Here is a 16,302-nt window from a genome sequence, read left to right on the forward strand (position 1 = left end):
TGCAGTGGCAGAAAAACCAAAAAACTCCCTCTCAGCCTGTTCGTGGCCAAAAATGGCCACTCCTTATTTACATGTACAAAATACTATAAAATTATTATATATTAAAACATTTTTCTACTTAGACCAACTTGATTTTTTAAATGAAAACCAGTCCTAGTCATGAAAACCAAAATATAATTCAAATTCAGAAATTATACCCTTTGAATACCAGTCAAATTATATATTACTACTTGTACTGTTTTTGGGGGGAAAATAGCAATAAAGTTCAAATTTTTTCAGCATTTGAATAACGAAACCTAATTTTTTTTAAAAAATCATCATTGCAGGTCAGTGCCAGTAACAAAAATAATTATTATTAATATTAATATTTTGTATTATTCCTGTGAGTAATGACCCCCAAAAAAGAAACTCCCACTTTGTTAGTCATGCCAAAAGCGGCCTTTTATTGCTTGTTTGTACAAAATACATGCTCTTTCTGTGTCTGTGTGTATCTGTGTGTATCTGTCTGTGTCTGTGCATCTGTCTGTGTGTATCTGTCTGTGTGTGTATCTGTCTGTGTGTGTGTGTATCTGTCTGTGTCTGTGTGTGTCTGTCTGTGTGTGTGTGTGTGTGTGTATCTGTCTGTGTGTATCTGTCTGTGTCTGTGTGTGTCTGTCTGTATCTGTCCGTGTCTGTGTGTATCTGTGTCTGTGTGTGTGTATCTGTCTGTGTGTGTGTATCTGTCTGTGTGTGTGTGTATGTGTCTGTGTATCTGTCTGTGTGTATGTGTCTGTGTGTATGTGTCTGTGTGTGTGTATCTGTCTGTGTCTGTGTGTATCTGTCTGTGTGTGTATCTGTCTGTGTCTGTGTATCTGTCTGTGTCTGTGTATCTGTGTGTGTATCTGTGTGTGTGTGTATCTGTCTGTGTCTGTCTGTGTGTGTGTGTATCTGTGTGTCTGTGTATCTGTCTGTGTGTGTGTATCTGTGTGTGTGTGTATCTGTGTGTGTGTGTATCTGTCTGTGTGTGTGTGTGTGTGTATCTGTGTGTGTGTGTATCTGTGTGTGTGTGTATCTGTCTGTGTCTGTGTGTATCTGTCTGTGTGTGTGTGTGTATCTGTCTGTGTCTGTGTGTATCTGTCTGTGTGTGTGTGTATCTGTCTGTGTGTGTGTGTGTGTATCTGTGTGTGTGTGTGTATCTGTCTGTGTCTGTGTGTGTGTATCTGTGTGCGCACTCAGGGACGGCAGGACACGTAAACCACAGCAGAGTGATCTTTGCAGACACCCTTTCCACAGCTGGAGCAAGTGGGTGCCGCTCTTCTTCTGTTTATACACAGTTCGCACCTTTTCCTCATAGCTTCTCGGATGAGAGGTGAAACGTCTTCAAGCAAGTCAAAGAAGTCCAGACGCTTTTCTTTCCAAGCTCCTTAGTCTACGATGACCTGGATGACTGAGAACCTTCACAGACATATTTTTCCTCATTTTGTTGATGGGCTGTGGGTCATACTCTGATTCTGACTGCTGTATCCCAGCAACAATAGCAGCTGAGGCTTTTGAGCGTGGGGCACAAGGCCATCTTGCAATTGCTGGAGTCACCAGCATGTGGCCCAGCTCCTCCAGGAACACCCTTCGTTGGTAGGTCTTGGTGGACTCCCACTCAGGATGCACTGCTTTCCACAGGACAAAGGCATTGTATGCTGAGACGTCCAGAAGATTGTAGAAGAGAGCCAGTGGCCAGCGACTGGTTTTCCTCCGACAACTGTAGGTGTCAACAACCTTGTCTAGGTTATCCACTCCACCTTTACACCTATTGTAGTCAAGGATTGCTGCTGGCTTTTTCTTTTCCCCATCACTGACTGCTGGTTCCCTATGCTTTGTGCTCAAAAGAAGCACATTCTTCCCTCGCTTGGGCATGTAGGAGACTGCCATGGCTGTTTTGGTGAAGGCAAAGAGAGATGAAAGAATCTTCCTCTGTCGCAGCTGAACAAGCTGGGGAGGTAGCTCTGGTTTGTTTCTCCTGATTGTGCCAACCAGAGCTAGTTTTCTTCTGAGGAGCTCCTCTGCCAAGCTGAATGAAGTAAAGAAGTTGTCACAAGTGACAGTGTGTCCTTGGAGCCCCACTTGTAGCACAACTCTCATTCCCTGATTAACGTCCCGGGAACTTCCATGTGATTTTCCTGTGTAAATCTCCATCCTTCAGGCATAGGAGGTTCCCACATCACAGGTCACACAGATTTTAATGCCATATTTTGTAGGCTTGTTGGGCATATACTGTCGAAATCCACACCGACCTTTGAATGCAACCAGCTGCTCATCGACACACACATCAACTCCCGGATTGAACAACAGGGGGAGACGAGCAACCCACTTTTCCCACAGAATGCGAAATGCAGCAAGCTTATCGTTCCTGAAACGTCCCGGGCGGGTGAGCTTGTCATCAAAGCGGATGTTAGCACTAATCTGGGAATAGCGGTAGTGGGGCATTGTAGCACGAAATATTGCCCGTCCGGTCTTGTCAGCCCACAAACCACGCGTTGCTTCATGCCTTGAGCGGTAGACGCCAGCTAGAATCAAAATTCCAATGTAGGCTCTCATCTCCACTTCATCCACATCCCTCCAATCCTCACACTTTAGCCTCCCATGCAGGTTTGTGTGGGTGCACAGTAGCTGAATGATCTCTTCTGTCACAAACAGGTCAAATGCAGATCTCAGGGTGCTAATGCGGGCAACTGCATACAGGGTGGGCCCTGGAGTGATACCAGTGGGTACTGGATTGTAGTGTATGGTCTCCTCAGCAGTGGAAAACCACTCAATTTTCCCAGAACGAGACATCCACTCAGGCACCGGCTCCTCGGCCTCTGCCACTTCTCCTACCTTCTCTGCCATCAGCCGCTCTGCCTCGACTGCTGTCTCTGTATCATCCTCATTTGCTGAAGAGGAATCAGGCACTGGATGGTAATCCTCATCACTGGTAGTAATGCTGTCATTCTCTGAGGAGACTGAAGAAGATGCCTCTTCTTCAGATGCAGAGGATTTCTCGTCATCTTCGCTTTCTGAGCACATCACATAGTCAAGTCTTGAAGCACTGAATAAGACCGTCTTGCCATCTTGCCAGAGCAAAAATGATCTTGAAGCTGCTGGGTTTATTTATCGCTTTACCAATGACTGCACCTGTATAAACCCCAGGACAGAATTACAAACAGTGCCAGTTTGTTGTTGTTTATGCTACAGCTGCAGCTTTGAACTTTGCAAAGTGTCCTGTGAGTTCTTTCTCTTTTTTTTCTTGGGAGAGTAGATATTTGGGTGTGCATTTTTTTTTAATGAAAAGAACAAAGCTAGAGGTGCTTTCATTATGAACATCAAAGCTAAAATTCCCCAGGATGCTCAAAGCTCAATAGCTTGCATCAAGAGACATTCACATGAACTTGGACGTATGGCAACATAATTTATTTTTCTCTCTTGCAAATGCAAAGTTGTGCTGCAATTTCACACTGGCACTTTTTTTCATGCACAAACACAAACCTTTGTCTAACATCTTTAAGATCAAACCTGAATCAAAATTGTGTCATTCTTTTGGTCCATTGGAGTGCAGTAAGCCATCAAACGCCCCTACAGAAAACTAAGAATATTACATGAAATTGCTTGCTTGGCCAAAAATGGGTAAATGGTGTAATTTGGTAAAAAAAAACAAAAAAAAACAAAAACAAAAAACATTAAAAACTACAATTTTCATGTGTTGAGGTTAGAATAAAAGCAATTTTACCTAAATTGCATGATATATTACTGCCAATAACAAGGAATCAAAAAAGGTGGTTATGATGGGTTTCAACTGGCCAAAAATGGCCACGATAGAGTCAAGAGGAACAATTTGGTGTATAGTGTAAATTATTAACATTATTATGGAGCTGATGTTGAAAATTTGAAAAGCTGAAAAAAATACACACCTTTGTGCAGTTTCATTCCATTTGCATTAACAGAACAAAAATGGTTGAAAAAAGAAAAGTGAAGTGGCCACAAATGGCCAGGATAGAGCCCAGAGGGTTAAGACGACACAGCTACAAGATGCAGCGAGTCAGAGTCTCCATTTCAACTTGGGTCAAAAGTGCGGACTTCAAACTATATAGCAGTTTTTGAATTGTGTCGGAGGGCCACGTAAAACCAGAGTTATGATAAAAAATGCACGCGATGCTTTTTTCTGAACAAAACAGCGGTGTTTACAGCGGGAAGAACGGTAAAAACGGCTTTTCTACAGACAGCGCTAGCAAACACTCTCCGCTTGCGAGTGAAAAAAGAAAAAGAAAAAACACCCCTTCCCTATTGGTGTTAGAGTTTACCATGTCAGCCAATCAAAAAAATGATATGGCAACATGTGGCACTTGGTTGTTTAGGGAGAAGGGGAAGTTTTTAGGAGTGACACCCGCGACGGAAAGCGGGCGAGCGAAAGAGAGAGAGAGAGAGAGAGTAAGTTTTCATGTGAGACATTAGTGACGTTTAGCTTGTTTGGAGGCTTTAGTTAGTTTGTTGTGTAGTTATTGTTTTGTATTGTGTGTCAGTTAGACTGCTGAATTTCAGATTTGCTCTAAAAAAGCCGTCAAAGGCAGATTCCAGTGTAAACGCTGTTCCCACATGGAAAACTGGACTGATGCACCTCCTGCTGTCAGACCTGCGGGGTTTAGGCCTGTGGTGTTCTCCTCTGTCTTATACTGAACACAAACTACATTTTTTGGACTGGCACAAATAATTTGTGTGCCTTCTTATTTGATGCAGCACACCTGATTGTTCTGTAAATAGATTTAAATGGTTATATAAAAAATGCCTGAGGCCTTGGCTGCATTTTTAGGTAAATAGTACCATATAACTTTGTTGTTTGCGAAACTTGTGCATCATTTTCAGCAATGTACAATTTATATTTGCATTTCAAGTTATGAAAATGATTCGTTAAACATGTTTGTGGGTTTTACAGTAACAAATATAACTTTTTTCTACTCGGATTTTGAATTTTCCGTCTGAATTTAGATCAACTGTGCTAATATAGTATACCAAAATGAAAAAATAACTCAAATTTCAGATATTTGAGGTTGTGCTGAAAATAATGATACCAAACAAGACAAGAAAAGCATATTTTAAAGGTGAAATATAGAGGTAAAATCAAAAGTAGTCAAAAACGGCCAATTATACCCTGGACCCCAGAGAGTTAAACAGACACTCACTGATCCTGTAAGAGCAGGAATTTAACTACAAACCCTCACAGTCCCCATCAGTATCATTCATTCTGCTCTGCCGCAATGGTCACAGTGGCTGGTTTAAGTACGTTTGCCCCATAGAAATCCACTGATGTCCCTTTGATACATATTTAGACCTTTTTCAGGGTGCATGAGTGTTATATCTCCATGTCATCCTAAACATTTTATCAACATGTAAAAGGGATACGTCCATAAGATTTTGATTTGTTTAATTTTAATTTAAACTTGTTTTATTCTGAATAAATGTGTGAGATGGCCCTCAGACCTCTAAATCCACGTCCAGGTTTGGGTGACTACTTGGATTAGGGGAGTATTATTTAGAGCAATGTTTGTCAATTTGGTTAATTGCTCAACTCAGGCCGTTGTTGTTCAGTCTTTTTCTAACTGAACTTTCACATTTAACATGCTAACTGAAGCCTGTAGAGTCTGAGATGTAGCTCTTTTATTTTCTGTATTGTACAGTCGGACTTAGGGGTGAATTTGCTGGGATTGGTGACTGTGTTGCATGTTTTGAATAATCTTCTTCAGAGTAGACTTTACGTGTAAGCTGATAGTGAATGAAAAAAAGTATAAAAAGCTGCTGTGGTTTTAACGTTCCAAGAGAGGTAATGCACATAATGCAGAGACGAGCGCACGGAGGATATCCAAATCCTAGGAAGGCAGCCTGCTGCTGTACACAGGCGGATTCTTCTCAGTCATAGTTCTTAACAACTTGACTGTTTTCTCAAACCACACAAAGAGTGCTGTTTCCATCCTGGGAAGTCTACTCATTGGTCTTCAAATTATAAGTAGCTATATATGAGCAGCTATATTAGCTTTGACTTAACATATGTTAAATAGTAAACTTTCCTGTTTTAAAATTTATGATGGCTCAAAAATTAAACCTTACAAATTAAAACCCTGAATCATCACCACTTGTGTGAACTACAAGGGTGCCATCATTTTTCTTTTCAATCTGTTAAGTACCACATTTTACACACTGACTAAGAAAGGAAGTAAGCTCTTCATGGTGACCCCAGAAATTTTAATGTATCACTTTCTAGCATACGGCTGACACTGCTCGACATCGTACAGTGCAGTATAAGAGTCCCGCCACAAGGAGACACTAAAGGCTTTCAAACCAACAGTTTCTGCTTCCAAAGCAGCGCCAACAATCACCACCGATCATCGTACTTATGCGACATAGACGATGGATGCATGTTTGAGTTGATACATCACTTAAAGCCACCACTGTTCAGGCATCACATCTGTCCATTAGGTTTCCCTTTCATATACAACATTTTTATCCCTGGGTACTAACTTTTTTGTTTTTGTTTGTTTGTTTGTTTGTCTAATGCTCTTGTTGCACTGCTAAATAGGCTGTAGCCAACATGATTTATAAAGGGATTATAAAATCTAAGAAATTACTGCATTATTTTACCTACTCTTATTAAACTCACTTTCCTAAAAACTGATTGCAGCTTCTACTTTGTGATGTCAATGTTATGTCTCTAAATGATTTCATATCATTCATGGGAGATATGCATGACAAATGATAAGTTAACAAGTCACTGCTACCAGCTTAATCAATTCATTGGGGCGACCTGCGTGTTGTGTTGCATTGTCTGATTTGGTCATAGTGTGTAAACACCTCTAGAGGCCACTGTTGTATAGCTGCTGCAAACTGAATGTACCCGTACCAGAGGTTATACTTAAAATGGCAGCTGCCAGGAAGTCTCTTTGGAAATTTGTGTTCGCCCTTTATGAAATAGATATGTTGTATTACAAGGTACTAATGCACCCTTGCATTGGTAAAATAAATTCTACTAGAATAGCTGATACTCCCTTACAGAAGATTTATTTTGACCTTTCTAAAGCCTTCTTTAAAATTTAGAAAATAAAATGAAAACAGGCATATCAAAACAAGCCTACTAGAAATACTACTCTGCATTACATCCTAACACTTGGCTAAATCCTAATATGTAATTCTGCTTTAATAGTTTATTACACTAAATGTGATTATGCACTGAAAAAAAAACATGCTGAGTTTACTTAGTTCAATAGTGGACATTGGTTGCACACAGATGTTTTGCTTTGGCACGAGCTTAAACAATTGAGTTGAATTAACACAAGTTATTCATATTCAATAAACCTGTGCAATTTGTGTTGATAAAATATGAATGAAACATGTTTTGGTGAAGTAATTTGAGCTCTTGGAATATTTTAATCCTTCACAATTTTCAGATCAACACTCGGAAAAACAAGGAGCAGGTAGTGGAATCCACCTACACCAGTGAACATCCAGAGAATGGGCATTAAGATAGCTGACTCATATAAGTGATCTGACCAATAAACTGGTCTGGAGTAACAACAGAGAGTCCATCTACACAAAAGGATAGAGACGGTTGTATTTGCAACAGAGAAGTCTTTTGGAAGGGATTTGGAAGGGAGCAGGGAGCGCTCCTGAAGACCTTCTAGGACTCTTTGGTGGTATTGTCCATGTTTTATGGTGTGGTCTGCTGGGGATAGGAAGAAACTGAACAGGTTGATCAAGAAAACTAGCTCTGTTCTGGGATGCCCTCTTGACCCAGTGGAGGTAGTTTTCTCTGTCAGATAACAGCTCCCACCCCATACAGGTCACTCTGACAACACTAAGCAGTCCCTTCAGTGACAGGCTGCTGCACCCACAGTGTGCAAAGGGGACATTTTGGAGGCCTTTCCCTCCAGCTGCTGTCAGACTGTACACTGCACAACAGCAGTGAATGTACACCACATATGCACACACTGGAGTCTTTACATATATCAGTGTGCAATACTAAATACCTGCTACCATTAACACCCAAACACAGGTTCCACTGAATGGGGAGTTGGTGGGTTAGATTGTGATGATGGACCAGTAGAGTTTTCCTGGCTGTCCACAAGGGAGACTGATTTTAGCTGAGGGGGGGATTCGGGTTTAGCAGGGTTCGCCTCTGCTTAGGTCAGTACCTGTGAAGTTGGTTGGTGAAAGGTGGCGACAGAATGGCAGAGAGATGCAGGAGCGTCGGGTGTGTCTGATGTGTAAGAGGTAGAGAAAGAAGATGCAGAAGGGTGATCTGCAGGGGACTGGTGCAGCACAGAATCAGTTGCAAGAGGAGAAGAAGAACAAGAGGAAGATGATAATGGAGGTTTGACGATGTGATTGGCTGCAGGTGTATCTTGGGTAGCTCCACCGTTAGTTGGTGATTGGCTCTTGAGTTGTGAATGACAGAGAGGGCATCAGACAGCCAGCGTGGAAGAAATGACTGCACGGAGTGATCACAGCACTGGTCATGTCCTGGAACAAATCAAATTTCACATTAGCCTAGCTTTTAAAGCCCCAGATTAACTCTCGGTCATGCATCCTCTTTAGATAAAGATAAAAACAGTTCATACCTGGAAGCAGATAGCACAGATGTCATTATACTGCTCCAGCTGTGTATTGCTAGCTGTGGGGAGGCTTTTTGTCTTGTTTACAGCATCTCTCCTGAGCAGGAAGCTCTGCCAGCCCAGCTGGGCTCTGAGCCAGACGTTATAGTACGAGTGGACCAAGATGATGGTGCTTCCCATCACACTCCACTCGCCAAATACAGTCTCTGATACACCATAGCACACCATAGCACACCACGCACACCGCAACCTGGTGAGGTAACAAATCACTGACAGTGAGGCAGAGACAGTGCTGATGCATTACATGACAGTGTCTGTTTACAGTCAGAACTTAGCAAAGAGTTGCTGTACGTGTGTGTGACACATACCAGAAACTCCAGCATCTGTAGGTCCCATTTACACAATATATGACTTCATCCACGTTCTCCACTGGAGCTTTACGAAACTCCTCCACCATGAAGTGAACAACAGATCAACAGAGTGCCAAGCACCTGGCGGTAGAGTGTTTCAGAGTTATTATGGAATTAAAAAACAAGCAAATATACATGTTTAATTATTATTGGGCTGAACTGTTTGGGTAGAGCAAGTTTAAACTATTTAATTGAATGTTTTTGCGATGTCACTGCGATGCGGTTGTGTGTTACCTGGAGAGAGGTGAGGATTGAGGAGGAGATGATGATGAGAAGCCAGAAGTCCATGTGGAAGAACTGGCAGATCATATAAGCCATGTACGCTGGAAAGGTCAGCAGGAAGGGACAGAGAGAAACTGCACGGAAGTGCTTCCACAAACTCCTACGGGACGGGCAGCAAAACCAGCATATGAGAAAGCAGTCAGGTTGATAGCAGGCTTTGCAAACACACTTTCAGTCAGATTACATTTATTGATGTCAAAAAGACTAACTGCCTGTTTAGGAATGAAGAAAGAAGGACAGTACACCCTAGTATTACTTAATTTATGATGTTAGCATGAGTTGTACTGATGACCATAGATAATGAATTCTGTGATAATTAACTAACTGCCCATAGTTATTAATAGTTGTTTATGATCAGTAAAAAATAAAACAAACAGCGGGACACAGAGTTTTCTTAAAAATAAACACATAAAAAAGTCTTTGGTATATTATCTTAATTGTCTCTAGATGCTCCCAGGGCTAGGACTATAGGATCAGCTATCTCCAGCATGGACTGCAGGATGGAAGCAACAACAATAAAGAAGATGATAGAGAGGAGGAAGGCTCTGTGGATGACCTGCAGCTCAATGAGGCCAGTTTGGACAGCAAGGATTAGCAAGGTGATAGCTTCAGTCATCCCCCTGCACAGAGAGGAAACAAATTAGAGTTGACACACCACACAATTATATGCCTTGGCTTTGCATTCAAGTTGGAGATCATATACACGTTTATCCAGACTTGACCTTTGGGTATACAATGTCAATTATTTTATCCTATTAGACAGTTGTGTGAAATGCAGACATCCTTAAAGAATAGTTCTAGATATGTGTGTTTCCACACGAAGAGAGGTTGAAACAGACTAAACTAACACACACGTGTGTGTGTGTGTGTGTGTGTGTGTGTGTGTGTGTGTGTGTGTGTGTGTGTGTGTGTGTGTGTGTGTGTGTGTACGGGTTCGTACTATCCTGGTGGGGACCAAAATCTGACTTTTACTATCCTGGTGGGGACTTTCTGCACCGTGGGGACCAAAATCCAGGTCCCCTTGGGGTTGAAAGCAATTTTCACACTCAAAATGCGGTTTTACTGTCAGGGTTACAATTAGGTTATGGTTAGGTTTAGGGTAAGGGTTAGGGTTAGGCATTCATTTTTAATGGTTAGGGTTAGGGTAAGGGGCTAGGGAAAGCATTATGTCAATGGGATGTCCCCACGAGGATAGCAAACCAGACATGTGTGTGTGTGTGTGTGTGTGTGTGAGTACAAAGCTAAAGCAGGAAAATGAGTGCAACCTTTTGCAGATGACACGTTATCTAAACACGGTGAAACAGCAAAGTCAGAGAAAACAAGCACCACAGCTAGCTCCGCCAGCCTGCTGCCAGTGTGAAATGACACATTTGTGGGCGCTTCCCATGGTGGCGGCATGAAAAGAAGAAAAGGAGAAAGGATGGATGACTTGGTGCTTAGCGGTGTTTTGCTAAAAAATGATCATCTGCCAAAAACCGATCGCTCGTATTTAAACTGCTATAATAACTTGTTGGTCTATAATATGTGAAAACATATATCAAATGTATCCTTCATGGATGAATTCAAGTAATCTTGAGTCACAAACAACATTCCTATAACAACGTACAAGCTGCAATGAGTTTTTGGTAGTGACTTTTATATATGCTTTATTTATCTAGTTCCAAAAATGTGGTTGACGTTAAAAAAGTGTTTTTTAAGAGTAATGTGGGCAAGAGGACAGCAGATGTTGCAAGAAATATAAGAATAGTTGTGTAAAGATATTTTAAGTGGACAAAGAGGATAAGGCGTTTGTAAACCCTGTTCAAGGAAGTCTATCTAGCAAGATATGTAAAGATATTGGAGATAAAAAAAAAACACACACACACAGAGAAACATAGGAAATAATGTTTTGTCAGGCAATGACTTGTTGGCACAAGAAGAGTGGTCCTTGGTAGCCATGACAACAAGGAGGTCCCATAAAAGGGGCTGGGCTGTTTGTTGCTGGCAGGTAAAAGAAAAAAAACAAACCACACACACAAAAAAAATAAGTCAGGGGAGGCCCAGGCTGAACAAGGTTCATCCCTTGGAATTTTCACTCCAAGATCACCTGCCTGGACCTCCCCCTAGCAGATGAACATGGAGAGCCAGGTGAGCCGAGGGCTCGAACCCGGACGTTACTAACCTGCTAGCCGGCCACATGTGGCCACATGACGGGCGAACAGAATGGGGAAAATTCTTATATTAAAAGAGCTCAACGTGCTCATCGCGCAACCAGCCTTTCGAAATTAGCTGGAGACCACTCATTTTTGCACTCAAATACTCACAAGACTACAGCGGTCCTTAATAAAGACTTACCTTAAACAGGCTTCTTGCAGTCTGATGGGTTGTCTGGAGCTCAGGTAGACAGGCTTCACAAACCACATCTAGGTCTGCTTCAGCTGAGCAAACCATACACAGGACATTTTAACTATATTTTATTCATATAACAATTGTAATACTTTTACCTTTTATCCAGAAATTACAACAGAAATCAACTTGTAAAAGAAAATAAAAAAGAATAAAATGCAACAAAGCCAAGTTAATTTCACTGATTAAACACAGCAGCAGAATACAGTTTGAGCTCGGTGCCGAGTCTTCGGGTGGATCACTCCCTGCAAATATGTTAGTCATAGAACTCCAGGAGCATACAGGTGGATGCTGGGGTGGTGGATGGGCTTAAAAGAAAGTGGGGCACGTTACATGTCCAGCTCCAGGTTTCACTCCATACACGGTTACTGTTGTGAGTGCTTCTTTTCTGATTATGTCCAGTGCATGCACATAATGACACTTTTATATCCAAAAGAAGAAACCCTTTAAAAATATGATCCTGGTTCCCTGGGGTGGAGAAAAGCAAACTGCCCCGACTCGGCAGCAGCAGGGAGGCCCCACATTCCTTTATACTCCTTTTCGACTATGTAAACTGCATAATATACAAAAATATTTGTGGCAACTCGATGTGCTTTGTCCACTTTTATTATCGCATTGCTCTGTTAACCAACAAGAATACCTTAGTTCACTGTATGTTTGACTATAATTTACAAAAAACTAAAACATGATTTCTCATCGTTTCTACAATAAGTGTCATCTGAGCCCACAAACTCAACAGGACAGTGCTTACTCAAGTCATGGCTCAAGTGACTTAAAGGGCCGTTTTCAAAGAAAACTAAAAGTGTATGAGCAACCAAGAAAGTCCTACCTGGCCACTGGACAACATTCAGTGACAGTGCACTTGCTGGCATCTCCGGTGGGCAGGGCCCTGATTCAGTAGGGTCAATAAGGGATCTCGTCTCCTCCGTACTTAATGAGAGTGGTGTATCTGTCAGTCATGTCTGGCACATAAGACACCAGGTAGGTCCCATCATGGCTGTCACAGATATTTGCTTCTTGGGCTTCCCCTCTGGGTCCTTCAGGAGAAAACAAAAACTGTTACCTAAATATCAATGCTTTGAATACATTATTGTGTGGTCCATGTTCATGCACTCACAGTGATCTGCACTGCCAGCAGTCCCTCACCTGCATCTTTGGCATCAATGGTGACCTTCACTGGCAGAGAGGTGGGCACTCCAGTGGTGTTAAGGCTGGATCCACTTGCACGCACCTTGCTGGTATCATGGGTGGGCAGCACCTTCACCTTGTAAGGGCGGACCAAAGGGGAGAGAAGAACAACAGTCTCACAAATGAAAGGAGCCTCATTTACAGAACTGGGTCAACCAAACAAAGAGTTTTCCATTTTTAAAGCTGGCCAGAGTGGAACACTGTAACATGTAACACCTAGAAGGTTCAGATGGCTGCAGTACTTTGCTAATTTGGATCAAAGGTTTGGGGGGAAAAATGTAATTAAATCAAGTGATTGTAATGCTGTTACTTCCGTTGTGTAGTTAACCATCTATCATTTTAGATGTTTCATTAGCAGCCTGATGAAATTAGCTGAGTCGTTAGCCGACTTCAGCCATCCAAACAAATGACCATCTCAAGTGAATTATGCAGATCACTAGCACAGTACACAGATTACCACTTCTTATTCCACTTCTTATTCTTATTCCAGCCTCACGGTTTCTGATGAGACTGCCATCAGCATGGTGTTCAGCTGGGTATCTCCCGATGCTCATGTCCTCCAGTATCGTGTGTCCTACACAGCACTGACTGGAGCTGATAGCCAGGGTCACACTGTGAGTGGGTTCTAGTCTTTACATCTTCAACTATTCTGGCCTTCAGCCGGCTGTCATGTGTGAGAATTCCAGAAATGCCATAAGTCCCAAAACTTTAAATGAGTTCTGACTGTGTTGGGATGATAGTGTGGTTTGTTGTCTGCAGGTGCTGGTCCCTGGTGGAGAGAAGCAGGTGATGCTGGAGTCATTGCAGCCAGATACACGTTACAGCATGTTGGTCACCGCTGAGTACCACAACAGAGAAGGAGGCAGCAGTTCAGCTCAGGGCAAAACTGGTGAGTCAAACAAGGGAAAGATGCCAAGACAGCTCAAGTGCAACTTCCAGTTAAGACCGACCGGCTTACATGCAAAAAGTGCAAACGTCCCTTAACTTTACCCTTACAGGAGGATATGCATACTTGAAGGTCTCCTCATATAGAAACATCAAGGTTTGTGGGCAGTCTTGTTTCTACAGCACTACACGTACAGTCATTTTGGTCCAGAGACACAGATTCCTTTCTCTGCATAATGATGGGCTCTCTGAACAATGAGACAGCAGCTAGTACCGGTACAATGACAGTACTGCTCTTGATACTTGGTTGGAAGTTCAAAAATTACTGGGTGCACTGTGTCTACGGTTATTGTCCATGCTAGTGTGCAAATGACATTCTTTGGCTTTGTGTTTTTTCTTTGTTTTCTGGCTTTTTTCCGTGTCTCTAGACACTTTGCAGGTAAGCAGTGCGAGTGTGGTCAGGTCAGACCACTCCAGTATCTGTGTGTCATGGAAACCAGTATCTGCCGTTGATGGATATGGTATTGTAATCCAGGATGTAAAAGGTATTCTGTAATCACGTCTACAGTGATGTGAAAAGGTCTTTGCCCCCTTCCTGATTTCCTAGTGTTTTGCATATTTATCACACTTATATGTTTCAGATCATCAAACTAATTTTAATATTAGACACAGATAACACAAGTTAATACAAAATGCAGTTTTGAAATGATGATTTCATAGATTAGGGAGAAAGATTATCCAAACCTCCCTGGTCCTGTGTAAAAACAAATTGCCCCTCTTGTTAAATCACGAGTTAACTGTGATTAACCAATGTTGGAAACTTCAGTTCAGTGTTACTAAACACACTCAGGCCTGATTAATTGCAGACTTGTGAATCAGGAAATCAGTTAAATAGAACCTGTCTGACAAAGTGAAACAGGCTAAAAGGCCTCAAAAAGCAACACATCGTGTCACCAGCCATCCTCCTGGTCCTCAGTGTTAATGCCCACGTAACTGGGTCCTTCAATGGAAAGGCTCAAGCAGATGAAGCCTAATATAACAAGATGAGACTGAAAAATATTCTATTTTTATGTTTAAAAAGAAAAATATCACACTATCTATGCTTTCACTGAGCATATACCTGCATCACGAGTGTGAATGATGAACTCTGCAGGCTGAAAAGTCCTGGCCTCGCTCAGCCCCGGTCCACTCACACGCACACGGTTCACATCACCAATCCCTGACTGCTTGATCACAACAGCAATTGGGCTGCTGGGAACATGATGACCGTTCTTCTTGATGTTAACAAGGTGCTCACCAATCTCCTTGGGAACAAACGAGATTCCTAAGACAGACAAACAAAACAGATGTTAACAAACGCTTATTCTTGTGTGTGCATGCAGCCCGTTTCAGCTGCTCCTGCTTCTTTCTCCATGCTTTAACTTTGATTATTTTCTCCTCTCTGTCTTTTACTCAGGGGTTAATAAAGCATTTGAATTCTGATGAGTCTCATTGTTTAGCAAACTTCTCACTTATCAGACGGACACTCACCAATGTGAGCGTTACGCAGCATCTTCAGCAGGCAGGGCTCCTCTGGGCCTGAGGGTGTTGTAAGAGAGACTGTCAGCTGGCTGAGGTCAAGCTCTCCTATGTCCAGTGGAACCATCACAGTGTGCTTCACAGGCTTACGTGGGGTGTAGGTGCCGGTGTATGTGCTGTTGCTATTATCCTTAACCTGGACATCCACAGAATTGCCTTCACCATCCTGTGCAGAAGACAAGGGATTAGTTCTATCAGATTTAACACACCGTATTTTTCGGACCATAAGGCGCACCAGTTTATAAGGCGCACTGTCGATGAACAGGTCTGGTTTCATACATGAGGCGCACTGGATTATAAAACGCAACAGTCAGATAAGTCAAACTTTACTCAACTCTTTCTTCTTGCTTCCTCCACTTCTGTACCATTGATTCATTAATGTTGAAATCTCTCGCAGCTGCTCTATTCTCACGTTCTACTGCGTGACTGACAGCCTTGAGTTTGAAATCCACTTCGTAAGCATGTCTCTTAACAGGTGCCATTTTGGGGTCCTTATCCACACACAATACAGTAATATTATGTTGAAGCACAGTACGTGTTACTCTGCGAGGCTCCTGACTACGTAGCCGTAATGCTCCTACAATCCATCAAGCGGTGCGACTTCGTAGCTTACCAAATTCATACTAAAACATTTTTTGACAGATTTTTGAGCGCTGTGTAGCACATAAAATCGGTTCAAGGTCAGTAAGCACAACCAGAATTCATACATAAGGCGCACTGTCGATTTTTGAGAAAATTAACGGATTTTAAGTGCGACTCATAGTCCGAAAAATACGGTACATGCAATATATTTAACATATTTGTGGTCATATACAAAGCCAGATATACCTGGGCTATAATTTTCAGAGGAGCTTTTCCTCCTTGCTTGGCATCAACTGTGAATTCAGTGGGTTTTCCAACAGCCAGAACACTGCTCTGAAGGCCTGGACCGTACGCCTTAAACTAGAGAAAACAATTTTAAACAAACA

General features: G+C 42.1%; 1 protein-coding gene, 1 long non-coding RNA gene and 1 pseudogene across 3 annotated transcripts; all 3 read right to left on the reverse strand.

Annotated features, from left to right (window-relative positions):
• Window positions 1–1,368: 1,368 nt before the first annotated feature.
• Window positions 1,369–3,039, reverse strand: LOC134635372 (piggyBac transposable element-derived protein 1-like; annotated as a pseudogene).
• A 5,791-nt stretch (window positions 3,040–8,830) lies between these two features.
• LOC134637821 (uncharacterized) lies at window positions 8,831–10,187 on the reverse strand. Its single transcript, XR_010095180.2, has 4 exons — window positions 9,855–10,187; window positions 9,251–9,398; window positions 8,975–9,097; window positions 8,831–8,856 (listed from the first exon to the last, which is right to left on the reverse strand). It is a non-coding gene; the product is annotated as an uncharacterized LOC134637821 (long non-coding RNA).
• A 2,458-nt stretch (window positions 10,188–12,645) lies between these two features.
• LOC134637807 (filamin-A-like) lies at window positions 12,646–15,435 on the reverse strand. 2 transcript variants are annotated; one of them, XM_063488331.1, is made up of 4 exons: window positions 15,287–15,435; window positions 14,877–15,080; window positions 12,830–12,947; window positions 12,646–12,720 (listed from the first exon to the last, which is right to left on the reverse strand). In XM_063488331.1, the coding sequence occupies exons 1-3, from the start codon at window positions 15,399–15,401 to the stop codon at window positions 12,925–12,927; spliced, it is 342 nt and encodes a 113-aa protein (XP_063344401.1). In that variant the 5' UTR covers window positions 15,402–15,435; the 3' UTR covers window positions 12,646–12,720; window positions 12,830–12,924. The 2 variants fall into 2 exon arrangements, with proteins under 2 accessions (XP_063344401.1, XP_063344402.1); XM_063488332.1 differs by lacking the exons at window positions 12,646–12,720; window positions 12,830–12,947 and adding an exon at window positions 13,705–13,757.
• Window positions 15,436–16,302: the final 867 nt, after the last annotated feature.

The sequence above is a fragment of the Pelmatolapia mariae genome, linkage group LG10_11 (assembly GCF_036321145.2).
Source record: "Pelmatolapia mariae isolate MD_Pm_ZW linkage group LG10_11, Pm_UMD_F_2, whole genome shotgun sequence".
Taxonomy (NCBI): Eukaryota; Metazoa; Chordata; class Actinopteri; order Cichliformes; family Cichlidae; genus Pelmatolapia; species Pelmatolapia mariae.

Bases quoted from the DNA above. Each gene is read 5' to 3' on its own strand.
- LOC134637807 (XM_063488331.1), bottom strand. From the start codon at position 15,401: ATGGTTCCACTGGACATAGGAGAGCTTGACCTCAGCCAGCTGACAGTC. The intron at 15,081-15,286 runs GTGAGTGTCCGT...TGTCTGTCTTAG, and splicing joins GCTGCGTAACGCTCACATTG to GAATCTCGTTTGTTCCCAAG. The intron at 12,948-14,876 runs GTATATGCTCAG...CGCCCTTACAAG, and splicing joins CATTCACACTCGTGATGCAG to GTGAAGGTGCTGCCCACCCA.